Source organism: Tiliqua scincoides, chromosome 2 (assembly GCF_035046505.1).
Source record: "Tiliqua scincoides isolate rTilSci1 chromosome 2, rTilSci1.hap2, whole genome shotgun sequence".
In the NCBI taxonomy this organism is placed as follows: domain Eukaryota; kingdom Metazoa; phylum Chordata; class Lepidosauria; order Squamata; family Scincidae; genus Tiliqua; species Tiliqua scincoides.
The window spans coordinates 115,792,892-115,820,833 of NC_089822.1; the positions used below are offsets into that span (position 1 = coordinate 115,792,892).

General features: G+C 44.6%; 1 protein-coding gene across 16 annotated transcripts in view; it reads left to right on the plus strand.

The window, feature by feature from the left end:
• The window catches only part of ATP2B3 (ATPase plasma membrane Ca2+ transporting 3), a 95,777-nt gene continuing 67,835 nt past the window's right edge, over nucleotides 1-27,942 (plus strand). For 5 of the 16 annotated variants that reach the window (XM_066617405.1, XM_066617408.1, XM_066617411.1 and 2 more), the window contains exons 1-7: nucleotides 1-205; nucleotides 14,291-14,488; nucleotides 19,998-20,255; nucleotides 20,780-20,905; nucleotides 23,015-23,140; nucleotides 25,770-25,789; nucleotides 27,297-27,333. In XM_066617405.1, the coding sequence (XP_066473502.1) occupies nucleotides 1-205; nucleotides 14,291-14,488; nucleotides 19,998-20,255; nucleotides 20,780-20,905; nucleotides 23,015-23,140; nucleotides 25,770-25,789; nucleotides 27,297-27,333 (970 nt within the window). Of the gene's footprint in view, nucleotides 206-14,290; nucleotides 14,489-19,997; nucleotides 20,256-20,779; nucleotides 20,906-23,014; nucleotides 23,146-23,589; nucleotides 23,596-25,769; nucleotides 25,790-27,291; nucleotides 27,334-27,942 lie in introns of all 16 variants that reach the window. The other 11 variants (XM_066617404.1, XM_066617406.1, XM_066617409.1 and 8 more) reach the window with 8 other exon arrangements.

Below are 27,942 nucleotides of genomic sequence, written 5' to 3' on the forward strand. Positions count from 1 at the left end.
ATGGGAGACATGGCCAACAGCACAGTGGATTTCTACCCAAAAAACCAGCGGCGAGAGCTGAACCATGCAGGTGGTTTTGGCTGCACCCTGTCTGAGCTGCGATCTCTCATGGAGCTGCGTGGAGCAGAGGCAATCCAGAAAGTCCAGGAGGCTTACACTGATGTCAGTGGGCTCTGCAGGAGACTCAAGACGTCCCCCACTGAAGGTAACAGGCTTATCAAGGTTTGGGGAGAAGGGGCACTCAGTACCTGGCTACAGTCCCATTACCACAGATCAATCCTACACAGATCAGCCCTTTTCAACACTACACACTGGCAGGACCAAAACCACACTCAAAGGAGGCAGAAAATTCTCCATAGTGTAACCCACTAGCAATCAAAGCTCTTTTTCCAGCCTGAACCTGTGGATTAGCCTAAGGGGAGAAATGTTACAGACAACATGCACACACATCCTTTCTGTAGTCCCAAATGATTAAAGGGGATTCACTTAGCTTTTGAAGGGCATGCATGGTCTTTCACTTGACATCAATGCTAGCTAGGAGCTCTTTATAGAAAGAGGAGAACCTCCTAATGGTCTCTTTAAAAGTTTGTGGAGTAAGATTAATTGTGAGGGATCCACTGTGTTCTTTCTGCAACCCTGTCTTGGAATCAAATAGACATGTGAGAACAGGGTGCTGTGATCCCTTTGAGGTGCATTTATGTGAGAGGAACTAAATCACCCTTGACCTTCCTCTTGCACATAAAGACTGAAATCGCAGTACAAATAAAGCCAGTTTTAAGTGCCATGAGCATCAGTCAAGAAACCAAGAGAACTGTAGTTTTCTGTAGGAACTACGATTTCTGAAGAATTATTATGTGTACCTTCACAATCCCAGGTTTCTGAGAGGGAGACTGTGGCAGTTAAACTGGATACAATGTGGTGGTTTTTATTTGCCATGGAAGTGTGGCCATGTTCCTTTTCCTGTGGTTGATTCTGATAGATCCTGTAGTTGAATCTGGTAGATCCAACTGGTAGTTGAAGTTGTATCTGTCAACTGGTAGTTGTACCTGTCACACATGGCAACCATGGAAAGATGCTATCGTCTCTTATGTAAGGTGTCTCACTGAGAACGGAGATGCAACTAGCTTTGGACCACAGCAACTGTTTACACCAGCAATTTCAAACATCAGCCCTTGTCAGGCTCTTTAGGAGCACTGAAAATGGAGCCCGGAGCACCAGTGCCATTCAAACCATTGAAAACCTTTTAAGAGATTGACTTACTATCATATCAACTTGCTGAGGTCTAACTTAGCCTTTAAATTGGAATTGATCAGTTGGTTTCAAATTCAGGCAGATCTCCCATTTTTTTGGTGAAAAATTATGTGCAGCGAGACATTGGTTATGGGAGGAAATGAGCCCTTTAACCCATTTGAGATGGACATCAATCATTTAAACTGAGCTTGTCTCTCAAGAGTACGTGACAATTGTTTATACTGTAAATTGTTTGGTAATGAAAAGCAGTGGCCTCTGGGATGTGAAACAGCATCATCTGTTTATTACAGTATGTTTAAAGTCAGTGATCTACAACCTTTTTCATCTACAGCACACTAACAGCCCAATCCTATGCATGTCTACTCAGAAATAAGTCCCACTGGAGTAATTAGGGCTTACTCCCAGGAAAGTGGAGATAGGATTGGGCTGTGAGAAGGCACTAAAATTGTCAAGGCACACCATCAGTCTTTGACAACTGGCAAGGTACACTGTGCTGCTGGTTAATATCCCCCAATGACCCTCCCCAAACTCATGTGTCACAGCTGCAGACCATTGGTGACATTCCAATGTGCTTGCAGTACAGTGGTTGATAATTACTGGTTCTAGACTCTTTAACTCTAAGCTATAGCCCTATCTTAGGCTGATAGACATGTCTTCATGGAATTTTCTGTGTTTAATGAGGGAATCAATTATTCATGACTGTTTTTGACTATTATGACTGTCATGGCTATTTATAACTGACGTGCACCTATTTAGTCAATTCTGTTGTTGCATTTGCTGGAGGCATAAACTGGATCATTGATTGTAGTTTTGTAGATTTCTGATTCCTTTAGTACATGAATAAAAAAGCAGGGTGTAGTGTTTGGTCTTTTAGTTTAAAGCTTTGCTCTTTACCATCATGATTGCTGCCTGCAAAATCTTATAGTCTGTGTTCTGCCTTACGCAATGCACTCTCTGTTGCATTGTCAAGGAAGAGCTGCCTGTGGCTAAGGGGTGGGATAGAGATACACTGGTATATGTATTTCCATGTGAATAGCATGTTACTTCTTTCAAATTCTGTTTTCAATGAGGAGCTGCTTAAGGTGATTCACATGACTGGGGAAAGCTATGTTCTGTGAACATTTTGTTCACAGAGCTAAAAAAACTTTATCTATAAAAGCAGTTTACATAGGCAAATAAATAACATATAAAAATAAAGAAACTGAAATCCTAGCTTAGTGAGCCATGGAAAAATTCAGTAATTTGATTTTCTGTAGCATAAAGCTAGTTAAAGCAAAATTCTCCATAATTATGGCCAGATTAGTCAAATGTCTCTTGCAATTTTTTTTGTTCTAAGTTTAAGATCTCAGGGATTGTCAATCAAGTTAATCTGGTCTCTTAAGCTGGTCTTTGTAAAAAAATTTTTACACCTTCAACAATATTTCAATTGTTCAAAGAATGGGAATCCAGAAAGCAAGCTTTACCTCACAGGTGGAGACAAGAGTAAAGGTATGTGGCAAGTAGCCTCTGAGTCATTAGCCTCTTGACCATCACAGTGTCCTATGGACAGTTTTGTATCTTCTTTCTAGTTCCGTCCCCAGCATGTCCAGATAGAACTGGGAAAGACCCCGTCTGAAAACCTGGAAGACTACTGTCAGTAAGTGAGTTACTAGAACCAATGGTCTGACTCAGTAGGGCAACTTTCTGTGTAGCATGTTCCCAGAAGAGTAGGGTTTGATGAATTAACCCAGGGGTGTCAAACTCATTTCATCCTGGGGGCCACATTGGATTCAGGGCACCTGTTGAGGGCCAAACTCCAAATGTGGCACCCGGAAGTGACCTGAACACAGGAAGTGATGTCACAAGTGACATCACTTCCTGTTTTTAAAAAAGCTGAGGCTTCCCCCTTGCTCTGCTACTTCACCCCACCCATCCCCCATCCTACCACAAAGCATCCCCTGCCTGCCAGCCAGCCAGCCAAGCGTCCCAGTCACCCCAGCCCCCCATCCTACCACAAAGCACCCCCTGCCAGCCAGCCAAACGTCCCAGTCAGCCCCAGCCCCCCCATCCTACCAGAAAGCATCTCTTGCATGCCAGCCAGCCAAGCCTCCCAGTCACCCCCCAGCCCCCACCTGCCTGCCACTAGTCAGGGCCAGGGAAGCCACGCACAGCGGCTCTGGCTCCCAGGCCCCCTCTGGCCACCACCAAAGCCCAGGAGAACTCTGGCCGTGGCTGGAGGGAGGACTGAAGACTGGGGATACCGTGCACTACTGCTCTAGCCCTCAGAACTCTCTCCCGCTGCGGGCGAGCCCTGCTCGCGCCTGGAGGGAGGACTGAAGCTGGGGATGCCATGTGTGGGTGCTCGAGCCACTGGCGTTGCTAGGGGTGCAGGGGGTGCGGGTCGCACAGGGTAACACGCCCTGGGGAGGACGTGCTAACTTCGCGACGTTAGGAGCTATCACATCATGCCATACACCATTGGATGTGTAATGGCCAGTGGAGTGCAGTGCAGAAAACAGAATTGAAATCGCTCCTTTCCTTCAAAAGTTAAGGCCAAAAAACTGGAAGGAAAAAATGCATGCAGCCCTATGGAAAGTGAAAGTGAGCCGTATCGTGCGTTTACTCGCGAGTAGGCGTACGTGCCATAGTCCACCAGAAAGGGCAGGCTGAGAGGAATCCAACATCACCAAATTGGTCCCAATCCAATGAATGCAGCCCCCTAAAACACCCGAGAAGCTCCCCCCTCCCAGCTACGAGTCTGAGCCCGAAACGAAGCCACGTGGTCGCAAGTAGGTGGACTTACCTTAATCAAGGCAGGCTGAGAGGCTCCAAGGACATTGGAATGATCCTGATCCAATGAATGCAGCTCCCAAAAACACGGAGAAGGAGGTCCCCCCTCCCAGCTGCGAGTCTATGGAGCTCTATGGAAAGTGAAGCAGCCTCACATCGTGTTTACTTGTGAGTAGGCAGGCGTACCTTGGCTGGTGGTCAGGCCAGGCAAAGGGGAATGTGAGGACACTGGAATGGTCCCGATCCATGGAGCTGGAGCACAACAAATGCTCCAGAAGGCAGCCTCCCCCCCCCCCCTCACTAAAAAGGACAAAAAAGTCGCTTGAACTGGTAAGGGGAAGTTTTCTATTTTGCACTTGCAAAGCCAGGAGGGTCTTTATCTTGATATACCTGAAATCGAAGAACTTTAAACTGGGCACTGGGGAGGACTGGAAATCTCACTGATTCCTTTGGGGGGGTTGTTATTGCAGGCAGGCTACAGAGTAAGCTCCATTGACCACTATGGGACTTACTTCAGAGTAGGCATGCATAGGATTGGGCTCACAGGCTGCACTCTTACCCACACTTTCCTGAGAGTAAGCCCTATTGACCACTATGGGACTTACTTCAGAGTAGACATGCATAGGATTGGGCTCACAGGCTGCAATCCTACCCAAACTTTCCTGAGAGTAAGCCCCATTGACCACAATAGGACTTACTTCAGAGTAGATTCACTTGGTGGAACAGGACTGGCTCCCCCTTATGTAATTATTTTATTTTAATTTAATTATTTATAATTATTTATTTTAATTTGCTTGATGATGTCACTTCTGGCCATGACATCACTTCCAATGGGTCCTGGACAGATTGTCATTCTAAAAAGTGGGTCCCAGTGCTAAAAGTTTGAGAACTGCCGCAATAAGGTGTTAGTAAGTTGACACGGAATGTGTGCGTGTGAGACTCTACAAGTTTTCAAAATCACTAAAATCAGAGTTTGGAGGAATAATCCCATCATGTTATATATCAATCAATGCTTTCTTTCATGTAGAATGCAATGAAACAAACCACATTGAAATATCTGTGTTATAATGAAAGGTACAGCCAAAAAAATGGTGGGAGTGGGGCGATGGTACATCACCACACCCACCTGGGGCATTGCACCGCCCACTGCATGGGGTGATGCGCAGGCCTCCCGCACCGGGTGACTCAAATCCTAGTGCCACCACTGGCTCCAGCCCTCAGTCACCCCTTCCAGCTGTGGGCAAGGCCCACTCGCAGCTGGAGGGAGGGCCGGAGACGCCACATGTGGCTGCTCCAGCCCTCGCAACTCTCTCCGGCTGCAGAGCTCTGTTCGTAGTTGGAGCGAGCGGGGGTGGGGCAGCCCCAAACTCCCCCAAAGCCTGGGGAGACCATCTAAAATGGCTCTGCGGACCGCATCTGGCCCGGAGGCCTTATCTTTGACACCCCTGAATGTAACCCCTGTGTAACCTGGCATGCTTTCTACAGCTAATGCCACCAGTCTTGGTTTTGAGAGTGGTAGCTTAATTATATGAGCCAAGGCATATTAGACCCACTACAGAACAGCACTGAAAATGCAGTAAAGCCAGGAATGGCTTTCTGAGCATGTGGTCTTTTTCCACCACTTCTTTTTCCAGCATGCCTTAAGAAGAGCCCTACTGCATCAGGCCAAAGACCCATCAAGATACCTGCATCATGTTGCAAGATACCCTTGCACCTGGCATTTGGAGGTAGCCTACTTCTTAAACCAGGAGGTTGCATTCTGGTTTGTAAAGTCTGGTAAACTTTTCATTACCAAAATCAGCTTTCCACATATCCTGACATTAGGGGGAACAAGATTTGCAGATTCAGAAGGCATTTTTGGGGAATTGAGGAGCCAAGCAAAACCTTTTTTATTTTTATTTTTTGGTAACAACTTGTCTCCTGGGCATATCCTAAGAAAAATCCAGCCACTGGAGGTCTGGCTATGCCCACATTTTTTCACTCTTCTCTGTATTACTATAATTGAAACAAGAGAATGAGAACACTTGATCTGCTCATGTTTTTTTACACTTGTAAGGATCTTTACTCACAAAGCAGTGATGTCCAACTGGTCTCTGATTAGGAGCTGGGGCACGAAAGCAATCTGCTTCAGCTGCTTGCTTTCCTTCATCTCTCCCTTTGCTGCTTTCCCCTTGAATTGTCCTTGAGGTTGCGGCAGCAGCAGCTGGTACTGGTTCTCCACTGCAGGGAGCTGCAGGCTCCTTTCTGAAGAGACACAGGGAGAGAGGAAGGGTGGAATCAGGCAAGTGAGGAGGGCAGCAGACAACTATGTCTGGGAGTGAAGAAGGTCAGGGAGGGACTAGGGAGAGCAAGACTGGGGGGAGGGAGGCAAAAACAGGTGAGCTAAAGAGTGGCCAAAATGCAGTAACTTTCAGGTTGCAGCCTAGAGCTGCAAAATTGATGTTAACAGTTGGGTAGAAGGAGTTCTTAGTCAAGAGGCTTTTTCAGGTTGTTCTCAACAGTTGCAAGTGTGAGAAACCTGGTTTTTCAGAGAAAATAAACAATGGTTGGGATTCTAAGGATTTTGTGAAGACTACTGGGTGGGGTTTATAGGCCTTGAGCTATTGCAAGACCTTCATTCATTCATATAATTTCATCTTTAGTATATTCATTTATGCAAACTTATGTAAATTTATTCAAATTTTAAATATAAATTAATTCTTTTTTTCTGACACAGCGTCAGAGAGATGATGTGGCCCTCCTGCCAAAAAGTTTGGACACCCCTGGTGTATAGCAAGGTCGGACCCGTACACTGTCTGTGGCCACCTAGCTTATGAGACTTAAAAAAAAAATTCACTTTACCAGTCGCTCAAGTCTTTGTTTTTTTTTTTACTGTGGTTGGGGGTAGGACCACCTTCTGAATAATTTTTTGAGTGGTGGTGCAAGGTGTGCTCTGGAGCCCAGGGTGCAAGGTGTGCTTAGAATTTTGCACCAAGTGGCATGGAAGGCTCCATTGGAACACTCTGAGGCTGCTGGAAGCCTCTGTCCAGGGCGCCAAATCCAGCAGCCCCAAAACACTTGATGAAGCCTTTTGTGCTGCTTAGAAGCTGTGCGAAAGGCTCCATCAGAGCCTAGGAAAGAAGGAGGCAGCTCAGGCTCAGAGGAAACAAACGGAGGAGGCAGACGTGTGGAAGTAATTGCAGTGATGATGACAGCACTGCAATTACTTCCAGGTCAGAAGCAGGGGGATAGCAAAGGCAGAGGTGGGCCCTGGCAAGGAAAAGCCCAGAACTGCCTCTGGTTGAGCTCTGTTTGTTGAATTTGAACCATTCTGGTAGCATTGCACTCCACCTGGCCTCCAATAGGAGTTAAGGGACATTTGCCTACTCATGCGTAAACGCATATGTGTGGCCCAGTTTCACTTTTCACAGGGTTCAATATATTTTCCTTGTCAGCTTGTGGTTGAGGACTTCCTTCTCAAGAGTTTGTTGGTCAGAATTCATCCAAGTAGGACCAAGAATTTGTGGCACTGTGTTCCCCTCAGTCTTCCCTTCAAAATGAACTGAGGCACACTCACCTGCCAATGAGTAAATGTGCACATACTGCCCTGTTTAAGTTTCCATAGAGCTCAAAACGTCCTTGTCAGCTAACAGGTTGTCAGTTTCATGATCCACCATAAAGGAGGTCATGACTCACAGTTTGACAACCACTAAACTACAGTACAGTTTCAAAATTTATTTATGGTAATCACCTATCTTGGACCACTTGATAATTCACTCATGGATTTAAAAGGAATTCAGTGGTGTTGCTAGGAGTGCGGGTTGCACTAGGTGAAGCACATGGTGGAGTGACACCACTACAGTACTCACGAAAAATTTTTAAATCTTGATATTTTCAAATAATACCATAATATCAATCAGTGTGTGATGTCATGCATGCTATTCAATCAAAAGTGAGCCAAAAAGCCAACACGGCAGGGCAATGGTATCACCATACCATCCAACTGGGGTGTTGCTTCGCACACTGCATGAGAGGTGGTCTATCATTTTTTCCTCTTTTATTATGAATAACATGATACAAAAGATACAATTTTAGTACATAGTATAAAGGAGAAAAAAGTGAGAACACAACGAAAAAAGTAAAAAGAATAAAAAAATCTTTAAAGAAATACCTAAAACAGGTTTCCAAATATCAAGAAAGTTATCAACATGAAATTGTCTTTTGTATACGACAGATTCAAATATAATGACAGGAGATCCTCCCTTAATTGGATAATAGTGGGCGGGAGTTTGTCCTTTCAAGTTTAAGTATGTCTTTTTGCAACTGTCAGGGTGCAGAGAGTCCTTCTTTGTTGTCCTTCAGAAAGTTTCCATAAAGTGGGTATATAAATCAAACGAATGTACATTAAAAACTCTGACTGCTGCAAAACCTGATTACCTCTAATAAACTAATAACCTCTATCCAATATATAACAGCACAGGGCCAAAACATTTGTCAGAATGATGCATTACACTCACCACATCACCAACAATTCGATTCTTTAATAAGTCCCTTACTAAACAAACGTTTGGGAGTCCAGTAGACTGTAAAAATAATTTTTTTGTTGGATCAGCCTTAAATTCCATAGATATTTTGGTCATATTTGCTATTGCAATCTGCTATTGATAATCTGTTTATTGATGGGATTTCGCTATTGATATCACAATCTGCTATTTTCCTATTCCTCATTCCACACATTCCAAAGACTACTATGGTCATATTTGTTCAATGAAAGGTGGTCCATCATAGGGGTGATGTGCTGACCTCCCGTACCAGGTGATACAAACCCTAGTGACATCACTGCAGCAATTATCATGCAAATAATAACTACTGTTGCAAAATAAAATGGAAGTGTTCAGCCAAGCCGGGGACTAGACAATAATCTTGGTGAGGGTATGAATTAGGACTTTAATGGAGGCTTGTATTTCTTGCCACGGAGCACCAATGACTTTAAGAACATAAGAAGTGCCCTGTTGGATCGGGCCAAGAGCTAATCTAACCCAGTTTCCTGTATCTTCAGAGTGGGAGCTCTCAAGACAGCAAAATGCCTGTATCCTATTGTCACTCCCTTGCATCTGGCATTCAATTATAGGCTACCTCTAAAACATCCTCTACCTCTAAAACACTGCATATAGTCATCATGGCTTGTAACCTGTGGTGGACTTTCCTACATAATTCTGTTCATTCCAGATGCCAGATGTCATCACCACATCCTGTGACAAGGATGCATAATTCACTACATAATTTTATTGTCTCAATCATGTCCCTCCTCAGACTGAAGAGCCCCAATGTTGTAGCTTTTCCTCATGTTGCAGCAGGATCAAAAGAGACCACTGACACCAAGCTAAGGCTTTTTATTAGGAGGAATGGAACCTGAACCAATCAATGAAAAGACCTAGTTTTGGGGGGAGGGGCCAGCCAGCAGCTGAGCAGACATGTGAGCTCTTGAAAGGCACTCTGTTTTTCCCCAAAAACTGTGGATCTGAGGAGACCCGAGGATTGTTTGTCAGGAGAAACAAATTCCTCCATGTGATGGCAGGATTCCTGAGGTGATAAAGCCGGGGGGGGGGGGCTTTCCCAGGAGATTCCACCGTCTTGGCAGCAATGGTGAAGAATTCATTTTGAAATCAAGCTGAAGGCCCCAGCAGGGAAAGACGCTGAGAGTCTTAAGTAAGTGTTATTCTTTTTGTCTGTGCCTGGCGTGGACTAAATAATTTGATTGCCTGATTTGTTTTCTTGACCTGAGAAGAGGAGGAGAGGGGAAGGTTTCCCCCCTAGCTGTATATTGGTGTGAGGAGAAATCGTAGAAGAGATTTACCAAGCTTGTTATGGATATATGAAAATATAACTACAACTTTACAACTTTGAATTTCGATGGATTACAAATTAACTGTCCCTGAAAAGTTTGTGAATTGGAGCATTTATTGCCTTGGTTTGTTACTATCATTTGGGATTGCCTGAAGGAGTGGCTGGATGTTTTGACATTCCTGGACAGAGGAATGGCGTTGCCAAGGCTACAAGTATAAACAAGATAAGAGAAATAAAAATAAAACAATAGTGCACCAGTGACATCTAGTGACATCTAGTGGATTTTAAAAGACACTGCAAGAACTAGATTTGTGTTTGCAATTGAAGCAAGGAAGATAATATGCTGAGGACATCTCGTGGCCTTAAAGAACATTGCAAGCAGAAGGAAGGAAGAACAAAGATGGCGGGCAAAACAGTGAAAGTCCGAGGCTTGCCAGCATTGGAGATGGTACTTGGAAAATTAGTACAAGAGGAACCGAAAGGCAAAGACTGGAAACAGACTGTACAAGACAACATAGAAAAACTGTTGGTAATGGTACAGCAACTAACAAACCAATCTGTACAAACTCAAGTTAGTGTGGATGCTTTAACTAAACGATGATCTTACTGGATGGAGGTGAAAATTACATCAGAAGAAAATAAACAAAAGATTGCGAGATTGGGACAAGATAAGAAAAGATCAAGCTAAAATACAGAAGAAAATCAGCATGATGCAGAGAACGTTAATGGAAATTCAGATGGATAGTGCAGCTCAAGTGGTGAGGATACAAAATATACCAGAGGAGAAAGGAGAAGATACATCGTGATGGATTGGCAGATTAATATCAGAATGGATTGATATTCCGATGGAGGAGATATCTAAAGAATTGGACTCAGTGAGAAGAGCGAGCACTTCTTATCTGAGAAAACACGAATTACCAAGAGAAATCCATGTGAAATTCATCAGAAACTTTTTACAGAGATAAATTACTGATGGCCTCACAGGAAAAGGAATGGACATTGGATGATAACAAAGTCAACATTTTGAGACATGTTCCAGAAAAGAATTAGAAGAATATAGACCAGAAATGGAGTCAGATGAAAAGAAATCAGATGATTTAGAAACAACAGATGCATCAGAGAAGGAAGAACCTAGAGGAGTGGGTAAGAGGCACTCACCAATAGCAACAAGAAAAAGACAAAAAGAGAGGAAGATTAGTAAAAAGAAACGCGATGACTAATGAATAGGGCATTGTTGGTGAATAAAAAATTAGGAGAAGTTTTTGTGGTTTCAGATGAGAAAAAAAGGTGTCATTTATGTTAAAGAAAAATTGAGATCAAAATTAATATATGCATTATAAGATGGACTATTGGACTATTGGACTTTGGCCCTCCTCACCCTAGCACTGTCTGTTCTAATGGCAGTCTGCTGGTGTTGCATCTTTTTAGATTGTGAGCCCTTTTGGGACAGGGAGGCATTAGATATTTGATATTTGATTTTCTCTGTAAACCGCTTTGTGAACTTTTGTTGAAAAGCGGTATATAAATACTGTTGTTGTTGATGTTGTTGAGATGTAAGAAGAAACAGTAAAACAATGCATGATAAAATGGGCGTAAAATATAGGCCATAATTTCACAATAGATCAATGGGAACAGATCTGGAAGCATAATAAATAACTTACTAGAGTAACAAATTTTATATTATTTTAGATATTATAGATAAAGAAAATGATGTATACCTAGTTATTATGATTTTAACTGTAGCGAGGACCTTATATGCTAGATATTGGAAGAATACTAAAATACTAATGAAAAATGAATTAACAGAGAAAATAATGAATGATACGGAAATGGACAGACTTTTAGAAGTTTTGGATTAACAACAAAAACCAACACAAATTGAGCAAGAGGAAAAAACCCTTTTATGCTTGGTTGAAAATGTAGAAATATATGATAGGGCATTTAGATGATTGTATTACATATATATTATCTTTGATATGATATATGTATGATGAATGAAAAATGATATTAAGAGGTAAATTTAGAATGGATTAAGATATGTAATTTTATTAGTTTTAGTGATATATGATAATGATATATGATTTCCTGCACCCTTTGTGTTTTTTGTGTAGTGAAGTGTGTTATGTTTTTGTGTGTTATGTGTATTTGTTTATAGTTGTTTTTGAAAAATGAAAATGAAAAAAGACCTTGTTTTGAATTCCCTCAATTGAGACAGGACCTCAGGCAGGCAGGCAGGCAGGCAGCAGGACTTGAGGCAGGCCAAGGGCTGGAGGCTTGATGGAGGTTCCCCTCTGGTTCTCAGCTCCAGTGAGAGGCTCTCTCAGGGCTCTTTCAGCAGTCTCTCTGAAGGTCTGCAGCTCCAGCAGAGCTTGCTTTCAGCTGCTTCCAGCAGTTCTCTCCTTAGCTCTCCAGCAGAGCTCTGTCTTCAGCTCCTCTCCGTAGTTCTTGGTGTTCTCTCTCCTTCAGGGCTTGCTCCCAGCTCCTTCTCCGGTAGTCTCTCGTCCTGCAGAGCTCTGTCTTGAAGCTCCTCTCGGCAGCTCTTCCCTGGTGGCTCCCATAAGGGAGATGCCCCAGCTCACTGATCAACTTTTCTAGTTCCAATATATTCATTTGAAATGTGATTTGTTAAGACATAAGAATGTCTTAACAAAATAATTAACCTATCTGCTTCAAGAACAGCTTGAATACAAGAACAGCTTGAATACAACATTTATTCGCTGTGTAGGCAGCTGCAGAGGAGTGGATGAAAGAACCATGGAAGCCATGCACAGGCATTCATATGTAGGCACTAGCATCAAAACACATTCGTTCCCCGGCTCAAATATTTTACTGATAGAGATCTAGTCTCAGTGTCCATTAAGACAAAATAGGGATGGTACCTTGCCAAGAACATTTGTCCCCAGAAATAGAGATTGTCCTTGGAAAAGAGGAACAGTTGAAGTGTGTGGGTGGAAGGGGGTCACTCTGATATTTCTGTGTTCTAGATAGTCTTCAACAGTTTCTGTTCACAAGGGAAACAACAGTCCTTATTTTCTGGTTATTTGTTGCTGTTAAGAACGTTAGAAAAATTCTGCTGGATCCAGCCAGAGGCCAAGGACTGGCCCAAGACTTTCTGACACCTGAGGCATTGACATTTGTCAGTGATAATGATACCCAATAATATGCCAGTGATACCCCTTACCCAATGATATACCAGTCTTTGCTTCTCCTACTTTCCAATGTTCTGTCTAAGCAGTCTCCTCCCTCTCTGTCCCCTACCTTCCATTTTCAAGCCAGGGATTGGAAAAAGGAAAAGCAACAGTGGAAGTAAGTAGGTGAACAGAACTGGGCGCTGCTGCCCCCCGCCCGCTACCTAGGTGATGGTTTCAGTTGCCTTTATGCCTTTATGCCTTTAGGCTTTTCTACAGAGGCCCAGCAGCTGTTTCTGGGAAGTCCACAAGCAGGAAATAAAAGCCTACTTCTCTCCCACCATGAAATTCCTCTGCAACTGGTATTCAGCAGCATAGTGCTGCTTGATTTGGACATACAGCATCGCCACTATTAGTAGCCATTGGTAGACTTGTCCTCCATGGCTTTGGGCAATCACCTTTTAACACTATCCAAGTTAGTGGCCTTCACATTTTTAGTAATGAATTCCATAAGCAAATAAACCAGCATCCTGCTAGGACTGCCAGGAATCTGGTTCCTGGTCCTCACTTTCCATTTCAGTCCCTGCTGTTATTGAAGTATAAATGTCTGTTGTTTGATTTTGAGAAAATGCTGATAAGAAGGATTTTGCCTGCATCACTGCACTCCTTAATCAGCTCCTGCTTGTGGGGGAACACTCAGAAATCTATTGCCCCTTCCCCTGCAGCTCTGGGGCAGAAAGAAAGCTGTTGCTCCATGTAGCAGGTGGTTTTGGAATTGTTTTGTCACTTATGTACGGTATATTGCTTGAGCCTGTAGTACTAAGTGACAGCCATATGGGGGGAAATAACAATATTCATTCAGGGACACCCTGGGTTGGGGCTAAATCTGCTTCTGCTCCCTTGTGATTCCATACATGGCAAGAAAGCAGGTTTTGCCCTTCCTCAGCAGTGTTTTGGGCCTTCTTATGTTGCTGCAGTGCTTTGAGTAGTCAAGGATGGGGTGGTGGGAAGAGTCTGTCAGAGATACAAGTAGCACTAGGTATGCCACTGTAGCCCAGATTTATCTCAGTGAGAAATAGATCAAAAAATATGACATGTGGAGAAGTAGATTTTAGGTGTATTGTTGTATCTGGTAGGAGAGATGGGTTAATTGCACTAACAGGTTTTTGCCTGCTACGTTTTAACCTTGATATACCACTTGGAGGAACTGAATGGAAAAATGGCCAACAGGGTCCCGTAAACAAGTGAGCTTCTTATGTTGCTGCAGTGCTTATTGTCTTATGTCACCCTGATCCTTCTCCTCCTCTGCTTCCCAGGGATCTCAGACAACACAGCTGACCTGGAAAAGAGAAGGCAGATTTATGGACAGAACTTAATCCCCCCAAAGAAGCCTAAGACTTTCCTACAGTTAGTATGGGAGGCGCTCCAGGATGTGACGCTGATCATTCTTGAAATTGCTGCCATCATCTCTCTGGGACTGGCTTTTTATGCCCCACCAGGAGAAGAGAGTGAAGGTGAGAGACCGTCATCATGGACTAATTATTAGCGCTATAACAGGTAGAAATAGCTTCCCTACAATCATTGTCTTGGACACACAGGAAAATTGGGCCTTTGATCACAGGTGATATCAGAGGTTGGCCAGGTTGGGCATTAGCCAACTCATGCCTATCAGTGCCTACCTGGCCAGATCAGCCCCTGAACTCTCAGTAGTGGTGGCAATGGGGGTGAGCTATGGGCGACAGCTTTGTCTCAGGGCTCTCTATGGAATATTACCTTGCTAAAGGAGTATTGCCCTGGGAGCCATAGTGAGTCGAATGACCAAACTACCCTCAAGGTGAGTTCTCCTGTCCCAAAATGGGTATCCAGCTGCCAAGTGGTAAGGGGGATTTGGCGCAGGTGTGTTACAAAATGGTCATTTGTAACCAGGGTGTGTCCCAGGATGACACCTTCAGTATCAGAAAAGCCCAGCCCATGTAACTAGAGAGGCAGCAAGTACCTGTGGCAGAGGGGACAAAGAGGTAAGTAGGTACAGAGAAACAACTTGCATTCCTCAGCAACATCTTATCCAAATGGTAGAGCTCTCTTGCAGTCAGTCATACCAGTTGAATTGCCAGGGTAGTCAGATTCTCAGAACTAGAAGGTTTGTAGTCCATGATGTTAACATCCCAGTTTAGTTAGTATCCCAGTATCCCAATTTGAACTCCTTAAATCCTCTCTTCTTGCTAGTAGTCCCAAAGAGTACGGAATCTGTGCCTGTTCTACAAGCCTCCTGGTTCAAGATGCAAGTGTGTGACTATGGCCCAAGTCCTAACCAACTTTCCAACGTTGGCATAGAGGTGCCAATGGGACATGTGCAGCATCCTGCAGTTGGGTGGCACTCACGGAGGTCTCCTCAAATTAAGGGAATCCTTGTTCCCTTACCTCAGAGCTGCATTGCTCTTATGTCGGTGCTGGAAAGTGGGTTAGGATTGAGCCCTATTTCTTCTTTCAGAACCAAAGATTCAGAACCAAATCTTGCCGGACAAATCTCATCTCCTAATTAATAACTTAGGGCGCAATCCAAACTTATGCTGGCATGCAAGGCACATTTGTGCCTCCTCAGGAGGAAGCTGGGCTGGCGCTCAGAGCTGGCACAGAGAAGCACTGGCCTGCGGAGGCTGATGCACGCCTCTGTGCTGGCTTCCTCCGCGCGGGCCACCTGGGCTGATGCAAGGAGCAAAGGTAGGTGAGGGGGAGGTATTGAGAGGGGGGAGAGCAGGTGGGTGGCCCCGGGAGCAGGCAGGAAGCATGAGGTGTGACTGGGATCCGGCAGTTATGCCAGATTCCAACCCCCGTTCCTGGGAAGAATGGAGCAGCTCCAAGCAGCTCCCATAGGGATCAGTGGCCCTTACCGCTGAACCCTTGCCACTGGCTGAGCCACTTATGGATACAGCACAAGCCTCTTGGGTTGCTTGTTTCAGTGCAGGATAGGATTGCGCCCTTAGTAAAATAGGGGTTAGATGAATTTGCAACTGGTTGGATGGCCGTACACAAAGGGTTCAGTTCACTTTTATTACGGTCACTGGCCCGCATAAAAATAACAATACATTCATAGTATACAACTGAACATACATACGACCCATCACAGCATCCTAACATAGGCTCCTGACAACATAATATACTAAAAATTAATAGATCTAAGTCTAGATAAGACTAAGTTTGGTCTAATTATTGTGGATTGAACTGAGTACAGTAACTGAGGAAGGTACTTCTGAAAGTCTTCTAGTCCATATTGGAAAAAAAACTTATTCAGAATATAAAAAGGGTTGTTTGTCAATGGCTTTGCATTAACCTGGAAGACAGTTTCAAGTGGGGTACCTGGAAGACAGTTTTGAGTGGAGGTCTTGGGCTTGGTTTTCATTAACATCTTCATAAGATGAAGGGATACAATTTGTGGATGGCACCAAGCTGGGAGGATAGAATAATAGAAGGCACAATAGAAGGCAGTAGAAGCCGTCAGGAAGACCTCAACAAAATGGATTACTGCACTGAAATGAATAAGATGAACAGGGAGAAATGAAAGGTTCTGCATTTAGGCAAAAATAACCAGACTCAGGTATAAAATGGTAGAAACCCGACTTGGCAGCACAACATGTGAGAGGGATCTTGGAGTTGCAGTGGATCACAAGATGAACATGAGTCAGCAGTGTGGTGTGGTTGCAAAAAAGGTGAATGCAATTTTAGCCTGCATTAGTAGAACCAGAGCTTCCAAGCTGCAAGAGGTTGTGGTTCTGCTTTACTCTGCATTGGTTAGACCCCCAGCTGGAGTACTGTGTCCAGTTCTGGGCACCTCACATTAAGAAAGATGCAGCCAAACTGGAGCAGGTTCAGAGGAGAACAACAAGGATGATCAGAGGGCTGACAAACAAGCCCTACCCAGAAAGGTTGAAGGAACTTGGTATGTTTAGTCTGGAGAAGAGAAGGCTGTGAAGGGATATGGCAGCACTCTTCCAATACCTGAAGGGCTGTCATATGGAAGAAGGGACAGATTTGTTCTCAACTGCCTCTGACAGTAGAACTATATAGAGAGATATAAGAGAAGATATTCAATAGCAGTGGCATACCTAGGCCATCTGTCACCGGGGCAAACTAAAATTTTGGTTCCCCCCCATTTAATTAATTAATTAATTAATTAAATTTATTTATTTTCAAATTTATTATTTGCAAAACAATGTGATTTTAAAAAACTGCCTAACACACAGCTGCCTAAGATAGACAGCACCACACTGGACAAGCAGCACAACAGCATATTAATGTCACACAGGAGGCTCGATTTGCAGCACTGAACTGCTTGAGCATAGGGAAGAACCCTGCTGAACAAACTGAGAGCAACATAGAATTTTATCAGGGGGTACAAAGTTTTTTTGGGGCCCCTTCCCAAAGGAGGAGGGGGCAATGGGGGCAGGCAGAACAGGGGGCCAAATAAGCCAGTGGGAGGGTGCTGATAGCCAGAACAGTCTTTGGAGCACGGGTCTACCAGGCTTCTTGATGCGGAGCCCAGGTCTACCTGACCATGCTCCATTGGCAGCTAGATAAAGTAATATGGAAACCCAAACACACTCCTCAGTCTCTCTAAAATCTTTGAAATATAGAGAATCCATTGCAGAAAATTAGCATCATCATAGTTAGGCTTGCACTAGAATGGACAGTGTGCTGTGTGGACCACAATGAACTTCTGCAACAGCTGTAGCCCTGCAACTGTGTCCCTGAACCAGCCATTTTCAACCACTGTGCCATGGCACATTGGTGTGCCACAGGAAAGTCATTCATTAGTAGGTCCACTGGGGATGCGAGCCCCCCCCCCCCACTGGCAGCATGGTGTGCCTTGACAATTATCAAAAACCTGACAGTGTGCCATGAGATGGAAAAGTTTGAAAATCGCTGCCCTATGCACTCCTTCATGGTTACGGGATCCACAAGCCGAAAAGCTGCTGTAGCAGGCCAGTTTCCTCCCAGATTTGTTTCTGTTAGGGAGGGTAATGGATGCATTCCTGGGCCTGGTGTGTATGAAGCAGCAGTTGTCACCTCATGCCTGTGGTTGTGCGCCCAGCATCATGTGCAGACAGTGAGTTTGGGTGAGATTGGAAAACATAATATCCCAAGAACTATCTGGGCCCCCTCCTTTGGTTCCTGGACCCCCTTTCTGACCCTGGGCCTGGGTACAAATTATCCCCTTTACCTCCCTCTTTTAGGCCCTCATCAGCGGCAGTACTCATTCAGTTCAGGTCTTCATTTTTTACTGCATATATGCTTATTATTATTAACAATAGCACACAATAACAGTTGATAATAGACACCCAATTCCCTGCCTCTCAGCAGATTGTGAATGTTTAGTGGCTTCTATTATTAAGAACATAAGAAGAGCCCCAAGAAGATATCAGGAAAAAAAATTCCAGATGGTAAGTATGGTGCGGCAGTGAAACAGATTGCCAAGGGAGGTGGTGAACTCTCCCTCACTGGAAATCTTCAAGCAGAGGCTTGACAACCAGCTGCTGGAGATGCTTTAGGAGGATTTCCTAATACAGGCTTGGGTTGGACTAGATGAACTTTAGGTCCCTTCCAAATCTATGATTCTATGATTCAGAGCTCAATTTTGGGCTCAACCACTGACGTGCACTGTCGCGCACATGCTGTAAGGCACATTTGCAAGGTTTACTGCTGTGTGAGCACCCGTGCTAGCCAGTGCTGGGCTTGTGCTGGGCGGGTGCCCGGCCTCCACCGTTCGCATGGACGGTAAGGTAAGCAGGGGCGGGAGGAAGGTGTTCCGGGGAGGTGAGAGAGCAGGGAGGAGGCATGCTGGGGGAGGAGCAGGAAGGGAGAGAGGCGGGTCCGGTGGTGCTCTGCTCCATTGGATCCAGAGCATTTATGCGGGACTTGGCGCCCATTGTGGGGCTACTTCCCTTACCCGGGACAATGGGACAAAAGTGCCATATATGCATTTCACGTTCATTCACCCATCAATGGAACACTAACCTGCACATCAACTTTCATTCAAGTTGGTTATCTAGCACTTTTTACTGTACAAAGTGCCACTCAGCGGTTGCAACGACCACGGTAAGGTAAGAAGGGATGGGGGGAGGTGGGGAGAAGGCATTCTGGGAAGGGGTGTGGTGGGCAGAGGGTGGGGAGGAGGCGTGCTGGGGGGAGGGAGGCGGGTCTGGTGGAACTCTGCTTAACGAGATCCAGAGTGTTCATGCAGGGCTCGGCGCTCATTGTGGGGCTATTTCCTGTACCTGGGAGAAAGCGGACGAAAGTCCCCTTCTCCCTAGGTGCCGCCCGCTGCTGCCAAGGATGTTCTGGATGTGGTGGCAGCCATTTTAGGTGCTGCCGCAACCTTGGGCAAGGGAGTCAGGCAACCGTGTGCCACAGAAGCGCAGGATTGGGCTGCCCATTTGGAGACGGAAGGTGAAGCAACCCTCTTACAATGTCAGTATAACTACCCAACCGATCATTAATCTCAGTCAGCCAGCTCAAATTTCTTCCCTTCATAGTGGTTCATTGAACACTAACTTGCACATCAACGTTTATTCAAGTTGGTTATCTAAGCACTCTTTACTGTGCAAAGTGCTTTATATGTTCATGACATCCTTCATCTGCAATACAAACCTTTGAGGTAGAGAAGGCTATTCCCATTTTGCAGATGGTAAACTGAGGTAGAGTTGTCCCCAGATACACTCCCTTCCTAGTGAGTCCCTTTGTCATTTGGGTTTTGCCATTTGTTCATCTGTCCACTGCTGAACTTTTCACCAATGATCTACCCAGCACAATCCAGGAAAATAATTTAGAACTTGAGCCGTTTAGCAAAATCACCAAGATAAGCACTGTCCATATTTGTGGAGTGTAATTTTGAGAGCTGTTTGAGACAAAGAGGAATTCTGGCAACAGTAGTCTGGGAGAAGGTTTAAGAAGTCAATGGAGGGGCAATGTGGTTCTAATGGTGGGACACACACACATACACCATGCCTTCTTTTCCCCATTTTCCAGCCTGTGGGAATGTGGCATCTGGTGGAGAGAATGAGGGTGAGTCAGAAGCTGGCTGGATTGAGGGTGCCGCCATCCTGCTGTCTGTGATCTGTGTGGTGTTGGTCACAGCCTTCAATGACTGGAGCAAAGAGAAGCAATTCCGAGGTCTGCAGAGCCGCATTGAGCAAGAGCAGAAATTCACTGTCATTCGCAATGGCCAACAGGTTCAGATCCCTGTGTCTGAATTGGTTGTGGGAGATATTGCCCAGGTCAAATATGGTAAGGAGGCAAAAAAGGGATGAATGAATTTATTACTGTGAACCTTCCAAAGATGCGAATGTTGGGGGAGGGGAGAAGTGCATGGGAGAATCTTGATATGTAATCATCCCAAAATTTACATTATCTACTTAAGAACCCTTGAGTCCTTATCTTTCGATGTTGGGTGGGGGGTGCCCATGGCATAAGATGTGGGCTAATTCATAGCTTTGGAGCAGTCATCAGGAACATCTTTCTGTATGAGTATGTCTAGCACATGGATATGTGGACTTACAGACTGCAGTGAGACAGTGGGGAGGAGACAACCTCAATATTTAGTAAATCTCCAGTGTTAAGGAGCTTCTGCAGTAATGGAGCCCCTGATGAAGCCCCTCTATTGATCTGCAACTCCCAAACAAAGTGTATGGATAGAGTGATTAAATGGATAGTCTCACTAGATCTGAGAAATGTAATGAGGGCAAAAGGTAATATCTGGGGACCAAATTTAGTTGCACTGTCAGTCTGTTATTCCAAACTATTTTCCCTAGGTGACCTGCTTCCTGCAGATGGGGTGCTCATCCAGGGGAATGATCTCAAGATTGATGAGAGCTCCTTGACAGGAGAGTCAGATCATGTACGCAAGTCAGTGGACAAGGATCCCATGCTACTATCAGGTGAGGAACATGAAAGAAGGGAGTGCATCTCAGAATAACTAGCAAGACCTGAAGTTTTCAGCTACTGTATGCTTGATCTTGCAGGGCAATGGTCTCCAAAGTTCCTACCTTTCAGAAACTTTCCACATTGATTTGTCTACCACTGAAACCTTGTGCTTTGCAGAGGATTCTTGGACGCAGTCCAAGACACAGTTGGTTTAAATGGATGGGTTTCATTGTCCTTGAAAAATGGGCTGCCCAATCCTAACTAAATGCCTCCGAGAACGGATCTCCTGCAGATACCGAGGCCCCACCTGTACATGCTTTTGTTCTCCTTTGTGAAAAGAGCTCTTCCTTTTAGCCAACATTCACAGACTACTGGGAAAGATGTACAGTGGACATTGCCCATTGCTGGGGCAACTGGGCTAACGTCTAACATCAGGTGCCAGTCTCTGAATGTGTATTTCAAGGAAAATCAACTGGTGATAAATTACAGTAAAACTAAGATCTTGGCCTTCTCCAGGAAACCCAAAAATCAGTGCTGGAAGATCGGAGGCCATAAAATAGAGAAAGGTGTCCCACTTTAAATATTTGGGGGTGGTATTCCATACAAATGGTTCTAGGAAAGCGCATGGAGAATATGTAATGTTAAGCGGTCAGCAAACCTCTTCTGCTATTCTGCAATTTATGCTAAGTAGAGGAGCCCAGCATCTGCCAGCAGCCCTTAAATTGTTTGAGGCAAAGGTGATGGCCCAATTATTGTATGGAGTGCAGTTGGGACCTTTTCCCAATGATAATGGAGCATGTCCGGTCTAAGTTTATTAGGGCCGCCTTTAGTGTATCCAGTAATATCTTGAACACTCTTTTACGTCTGGAATCAGGCCTGATTAGGAGAGAGGCCCATGTCTGGATAGCCATTTGCTCTTACTGGTTAAGACTGCATCTATACCCATTAGGGATTGCTCCCCTAATCCTCCAAGATGAGTATAAATCCAGGTGGATTAAAGGGCTGGAACGAAAATTGTCCTCTCTGGGATTTTCTATACCATCTTTGTTTGAAATGGGACTGGCTCAGGCGGGAGTTAGGATCAAGCAGCGGATCTTTGAGATAGAGCGCCAGGATAATGTCAGAAAGTTTTGTATCAAGGAGGAGCTCAGATATAATAGCTGCTCCAGCTCCCTATCTTTTCCAGTTGGAAATCCCAAGCCACAGAAGGGCATTTACATTGGGGTGTAGTTTGCCCTCAGCTGTAGTGGAAGGATGCTTTCGGAAGGTCCCATTTTTTAGAGCAATTGTGTCCTTGTGGGGCAAACCAACCAGAAACCACCAGTCATGTTTTGCTGGATTGCGTTTTTTATAAGGATATACAGTTCTCTTATTGCCCAACTGTTAGAAGAGCTCACCAAATGCCCAGGTCAAGATTATAGTCATTCTCTTCTATCAGATGCAAATCCAGAGGTAACGTGGAGGGTGGCTAAATTTCTAGCCGCTGCAGTTAGCATCAGGAGGAAGAGAGTGGATTGTGACCTTCCAGGTTGCTCATAGAGGAGTATAAACTTCTGAATAAGTTTTTAATTCAATGTGGACTAGTAGACTTTCAGAAGTACCTCCCTCAGTTACTGTACTCAGATCAATCCTTAATAACAAGACCAAGCTTAGTTTTATAGATAGGTCTATTAATTTTTAGTATGTTGTCAAGAGTCTATGTTAGGATGCTCTGTGGTGGGTCATATGTATGTTCAATTGTATACTATTTGTATTGTTATTTTTATGCTGGTTGGTGACCATAATAAAACTGAACAGGCTATGCAATCTTGGAGTCATTCACAATGATAGATCCAAGCAATGCCACTTCTGTCCCGCCAAGCCTAAATCACATCTCTTCCAGTCAAATTCAAATGCTGCTATTCAGCCATGGTCAGAACCATGGCAGGTGCTGCTGCTTATCTTTTGGAGGCTTGAAGCAATCAACTACCCATTCATTCATAATTCTCCCCCATCAATGATCAGGCACCCAGTTTAGGGAGAGTTAACAGCATGAACTCAGGAGATTAACCCTTCTGCTCTTCCAACTGGCTGGAGTGACATTGCTGTCTGATGGCTTATTGACTCTCCATTTGGCTTCCCAGGCACTCATGTCATGGAAGGCTCTGGACGGATGGTTGTCACAGCTGTTGGGGTCAATTCGCAGACTGGTATTATCTTCACTTTGCTGGGTGCTGGTGGAGAAGAGGAGGAAAAGAAAGACAAGAAAGGTAAGGTCTCCCCCCTGGGCTAGAAAAGCTTCTCCTCAGTGTTACCAGCATCCTCTCTGAATCTTTTCAATCTTCATCTCACGTCAGCCATTTTGTTTGCCAGTGGAAAGGGTACCAAGGTCAATCTCAAATCCACTTTAACAATACTTTCAAAACTGGTCAGCTTTTTTTTTGTGGATGTTTGCAGTCTTTGCATAGTGGTATTATTTTCAACACGTAGGTACTGTCCAACTGCTACCAAAGCTGTGCCAGGTTCTGTTACCTGCTGCCAACCCCATCTAATTTTCATTACCACCTTAACTCATCTCCTCTGTGACGACCACTTCCTTAAAACTGGCCAAGCAGGGGGATCCTGGAAACAGAACCTCCCCCAGCATCTTCCCCACTGGGCCAAAGTAAAGGAAATACCTTAAACCATTTCTTCCCAAAACTGCATATAAGCATCAGAGACAGCCGTGGTGGTAACATACTCCCCCAGCTATGCCACTGGAGAAGGAAGAAGTAAATCGTCACCCCATCCTCTTGCTTGTTTGCTTGAAGAACATGCCCAAGAAGAATGGGGCAACAGCCAGTAAGCGAGCAAGCTGGGGTGGTGGTGACAGGTGGGTTTTGGGCGCCCCCACCAGTTTGCTGCTTCCCAGCCTGCTGCATAAAGTACCCATTTCAGTTATCCTCATGGATGGATCATTCCATCAACACATAATAATGGGTTCAAGACTTCATTACTGTATATTGCCCGCAAGGTCGTTGAATTCACTCAGTTGCTCTCATGTTCAGCATCACAGTTTGACTCTTCATTACACAAGCAGTGCTGTGCCTTTGAATTATTAATATGTCTTCTTTATTTCACACAGTCTGATACTACTCATGTCCATCTCTCCTTACCTTAATAAACCTATTTAAATGACAAACCTGATGTCTTGTCAACTCAGTGGCATCAGTATTGGCCCAACGGGACTCAAATCAAATGTGTACACCAAATTCTTTAAGTACCAAATAAGTACTTAGCTGAAGTTTTTGACTTGGTGTTACTGGATCGCTTGTTAGCTATTGAAAGTTGAATAGCCAGAGGTGTTTCTCAGCAGTTGTGTTCAGATGTAAAGAGTAAACATGTTTATCTGCTACAAAAAAGAGCCTTGGAGAGCCATAGGTTCATATGTACTCCTTCCTCTGCAAGTGAGAGGAGAATGAATTTTCAAACACATCACAGTTCCATTTCCCTGAGAAATCATACCAGAGAACTGCAGTATAAACTATAGTTAGAAGAAGCAAAGGCCAGACTGTGGTTTGGTATTCTGATTTTTTTCTAATTTTGCCTTGTTAACAAGTTGCCAAAACTAATGCACACCACAGAACTGAGCCGGAGGAGTGGGGAAGGGAATCACACGAATTTCCTGAAGCCTTTTGTGGCTTCCTAAGGCTTACATACATACATGCATACATGCATACATGCATACATACATGCATACATGCATACATGCATAGAACCGAGCAGGAGGAGTGGGGAAGGATATCACATGAACCTGTGGCTTCCTGAGGCTTGTTGTGGCTTCCTGAGAAATAGTGAAAGATGCTAGCTTCTGTTACATTAGAACATAGCCAATCTGTTCCATTAGAACCTAGTCAATCTATCGGAACCAGCAGCAGAGTACAAATAGATATCCCAAATCTGCTAAAAGATGACCTAGATTCCAGTCCATAGAGCCATTTCTCCTTGCCTGTTGAACCACCAAGTAGCTTAGCCAGCTCTCCTCCATGCCTCTCTGTCTTGATTTGACCCTTCCCCTTCCTGTAACTTCTCCATTTGTGCCACTTAGAGGTGTACAGATTTACAGATCCTGTTCTTCATTCCCACTTTTACGTATTCCTGTTTCCCTTCTCGGTCCTGTGAGCTTTTGTTCAGTTTACCTGTCAAAACCTGTGCTTCTGCCCATGCTCTTCTCACTTTCATCTCAATTGTATTCTGACCCCTGCTTGTCTCTTAGTCTGCAGGTCTCATTTCATCCCCTTGATTCAGATTCATGGTTGCTGGAAGGACAACAATTCCTTTTCCAGAGGGGACAAATGCCCTTTAGAGGTCTTCCTAGCCACATGGAAACTGCTTTCCAATGAGTAACTCTCATGCAGCTTAGAGAACTTTAAAAGTTTCAACCTCACATGCAGGACCTAATTGCATGATTCTTTCCCCTGGAATAGTTAGCTCCCCTGTATGGGTCATGGTGGTGATGATTCTGTGGGAAAGATCCATTCACCCATGCAGTTTGGGTCATTTAAATGCTCATCCAAATGCATGGGAACTGCTTGTGGGTAAATCACTCACATACAATTGGGAGAATATCCAAAGGGCACAAGAGCATAACTGCATTAGACACTATTGATTCACCATTGCTGAGGTTTGACTCAGCCTGCTGAATTATTACTTATTTTTGGAGCCAGACTCAAATGAGATTGGCAGGGATGTGCTGGAGTCGCTTCCCCAAGTCTCAAGTTGAGTCCTGAGTCTCTACCCCCTTGATTCGAGTTGCAAATGATCATAATGGATAGCCATTGCAATTGCCCAGAGGTGTTTTTAGAGTCAGTTTGACTCAACTCATTCTGAAAAGCGAGTCAAGGCGTGAGTTAGGCACAGCTCCGCAGAAAAAAACAGAGGTGCTGGTGGGGTGTGTGTGTGTGTGTGTGTGTGTGTGTGTGTGTGTGTGTGTGTGTGTGAGTTCTCATTTAACACTCCCCAGATGTTCCCATCTCATCTGCCATCAGTGATGTGGTGAAGTCCTTCACTTTAGCCACACATTTTATTTCAGCCAAATTCATCACATTCAGCCAATCCATCCATGTGATGGATTGCCCCAGACTAATTATAGACTTCTAGATCACCCACAAGGTCCTTCTGATCCTGGCTCTGGGCTGATCCTGGCTCTGGGACCAGCTCTGGGCAGGACTTGTGTCGCAAGCTTGGCAAGTGCTCGCTCAGTCCAGGCACTGTCTCTTCTGCTGGCTTGGAGTGGTGCTGCCTAGAACTGATCTCTCAGGCAAGTGTGCAAAGAGCAGGGCCCAATTTGGCCAAATTGGTCAAACTGCCCTAAAGCCGGCCGTGCATACACATTTGCACCATGGCTATACAGACACTCCACATAGCTTCAGTCTGCTTCTTTCTTTATTATCTAGTCTAATTAACTGTATTAATGTTATTTTGTCAGTTAAGGCAGTGGACTGCAAAATAAGATACCAACAGTACATTTTAAAGCATCCCCCTTAAAACAGCTACAGAACAGCCAGCATAAAAACCTTGGCAAGAAGGGCCACGGGTTGGAGTTGAGGCAGGTAGAGCCATGGCAGAACTGGTGAAGTGAGGGAGGAGGCAGGGGGAATCTGACAGGCCAGGGTAGAATATGGCTGGTCATGGGTTCAAGCTAGTGGAATCAAATTCCAGTATTGGCCAAGAACAACTTTTTACTGGTCCAACCAAAAAATGGACACTAGTTGATCAGTCTGAGCTTGCATCCGAGGAGGCATAATCACTAGGCCCACATCTTAACAGGAAGTCCAACTCTGCTCCAGCTCCTGCTGTTGCTCCTGCTCATTCTTACTGCCTGTCTGCTCACCCATGCTCACGCACCCTTTCCATGTGGCCAAGGGTAGGACCAAATTCCACTACGCAGAGGACTTGGGGGTGGGGGGTGAAGGCAGAGTAGCACTGCCATGGCCATCTGTTTTATCAACTAGTAATTCTTTCATTCTGATGAAAGAATGGGCAGCTGTGGTGGTGGCAAGGTGGAGGGAAGGCCTGTTGAGAACATTTTATCTGGGAGCTCCCCAAAACCAGCTCTGGTTCAACAAAATCAAATCACAGTTAGTAGCAGAACTGCACATGAAAATCAACCCAGAACCGAAGATGCCTAATCAAATGAAGATATATATTTTTTTAAACTATCCTTCTCAAGATCCTGACCTTGTCTCCCAACCCCATAGATGAGTGAAAGCTGCACCTGTGTGTTTGGAGCCTCTTGGCTGGGACTTTCCCATTGGGCAGGGTTGGATGGGATGGAATCTCCTGTTTGTCAGTGACCATGCTCTCCATAGTTTGTGTACTGTGCTGGTGCTGTCTTGTCTGTTCTCAAGCGTCCTGTGTTTGTCGTTCCCTTCTGTTGTAGGGAAGCAGCAGGATGGGGCAGTGGAGAATAATCAAAACAAAGGTAAAGTTCCAGGATGCTCCCCCACAACACACTTATTCTTTTTAGTTCTGCATTTAGCTAAGAATAGTAACTAGATCTGAGATTCATCTGTCAAATTCTAAATTTATGTTGCATTTGGTGGGGGCTTTTTTTTAGAACCAGGCATAATGGGCCAGAGGCAAAGGAAGGCAGAGCTCTCATTAGGATTGCCAGTACCTGAAATAAAAAAAAAATTGGAACATCTTGGCTGGTTTCACAGAGGAAGAGCCCTGGGAGGTCTGGGGGTGAAGGCAAGAGCAGAGGCCTTTGGGTTTCTGGTGGATCTGGGGTGCAGCCAAACATGTATTGGCAATTTGGGGATAGAGTCCAGCAGTGTTGAGTGGGTCAAGCCAAGTAAAAAAAAAAAAAAAACTATGTAAAACAGCTGAGGTAGGAAAAGCCCCTTTCTTGGCCTTCACTTTACAATGAACTGTCCCCAAAGCATTTGAAGCATTGTTTGGTCTGTTGGCAACCTCATTCTTTTTAGCTTTAGTAGCAAAGGAAGGAATTCCAGGTGCAATTTTTCTCACCTCTGGATGAAAATCTGCTCTCTTCTGTGCTTAGTCCACCGCTCAGAGTGATTAAGATTAG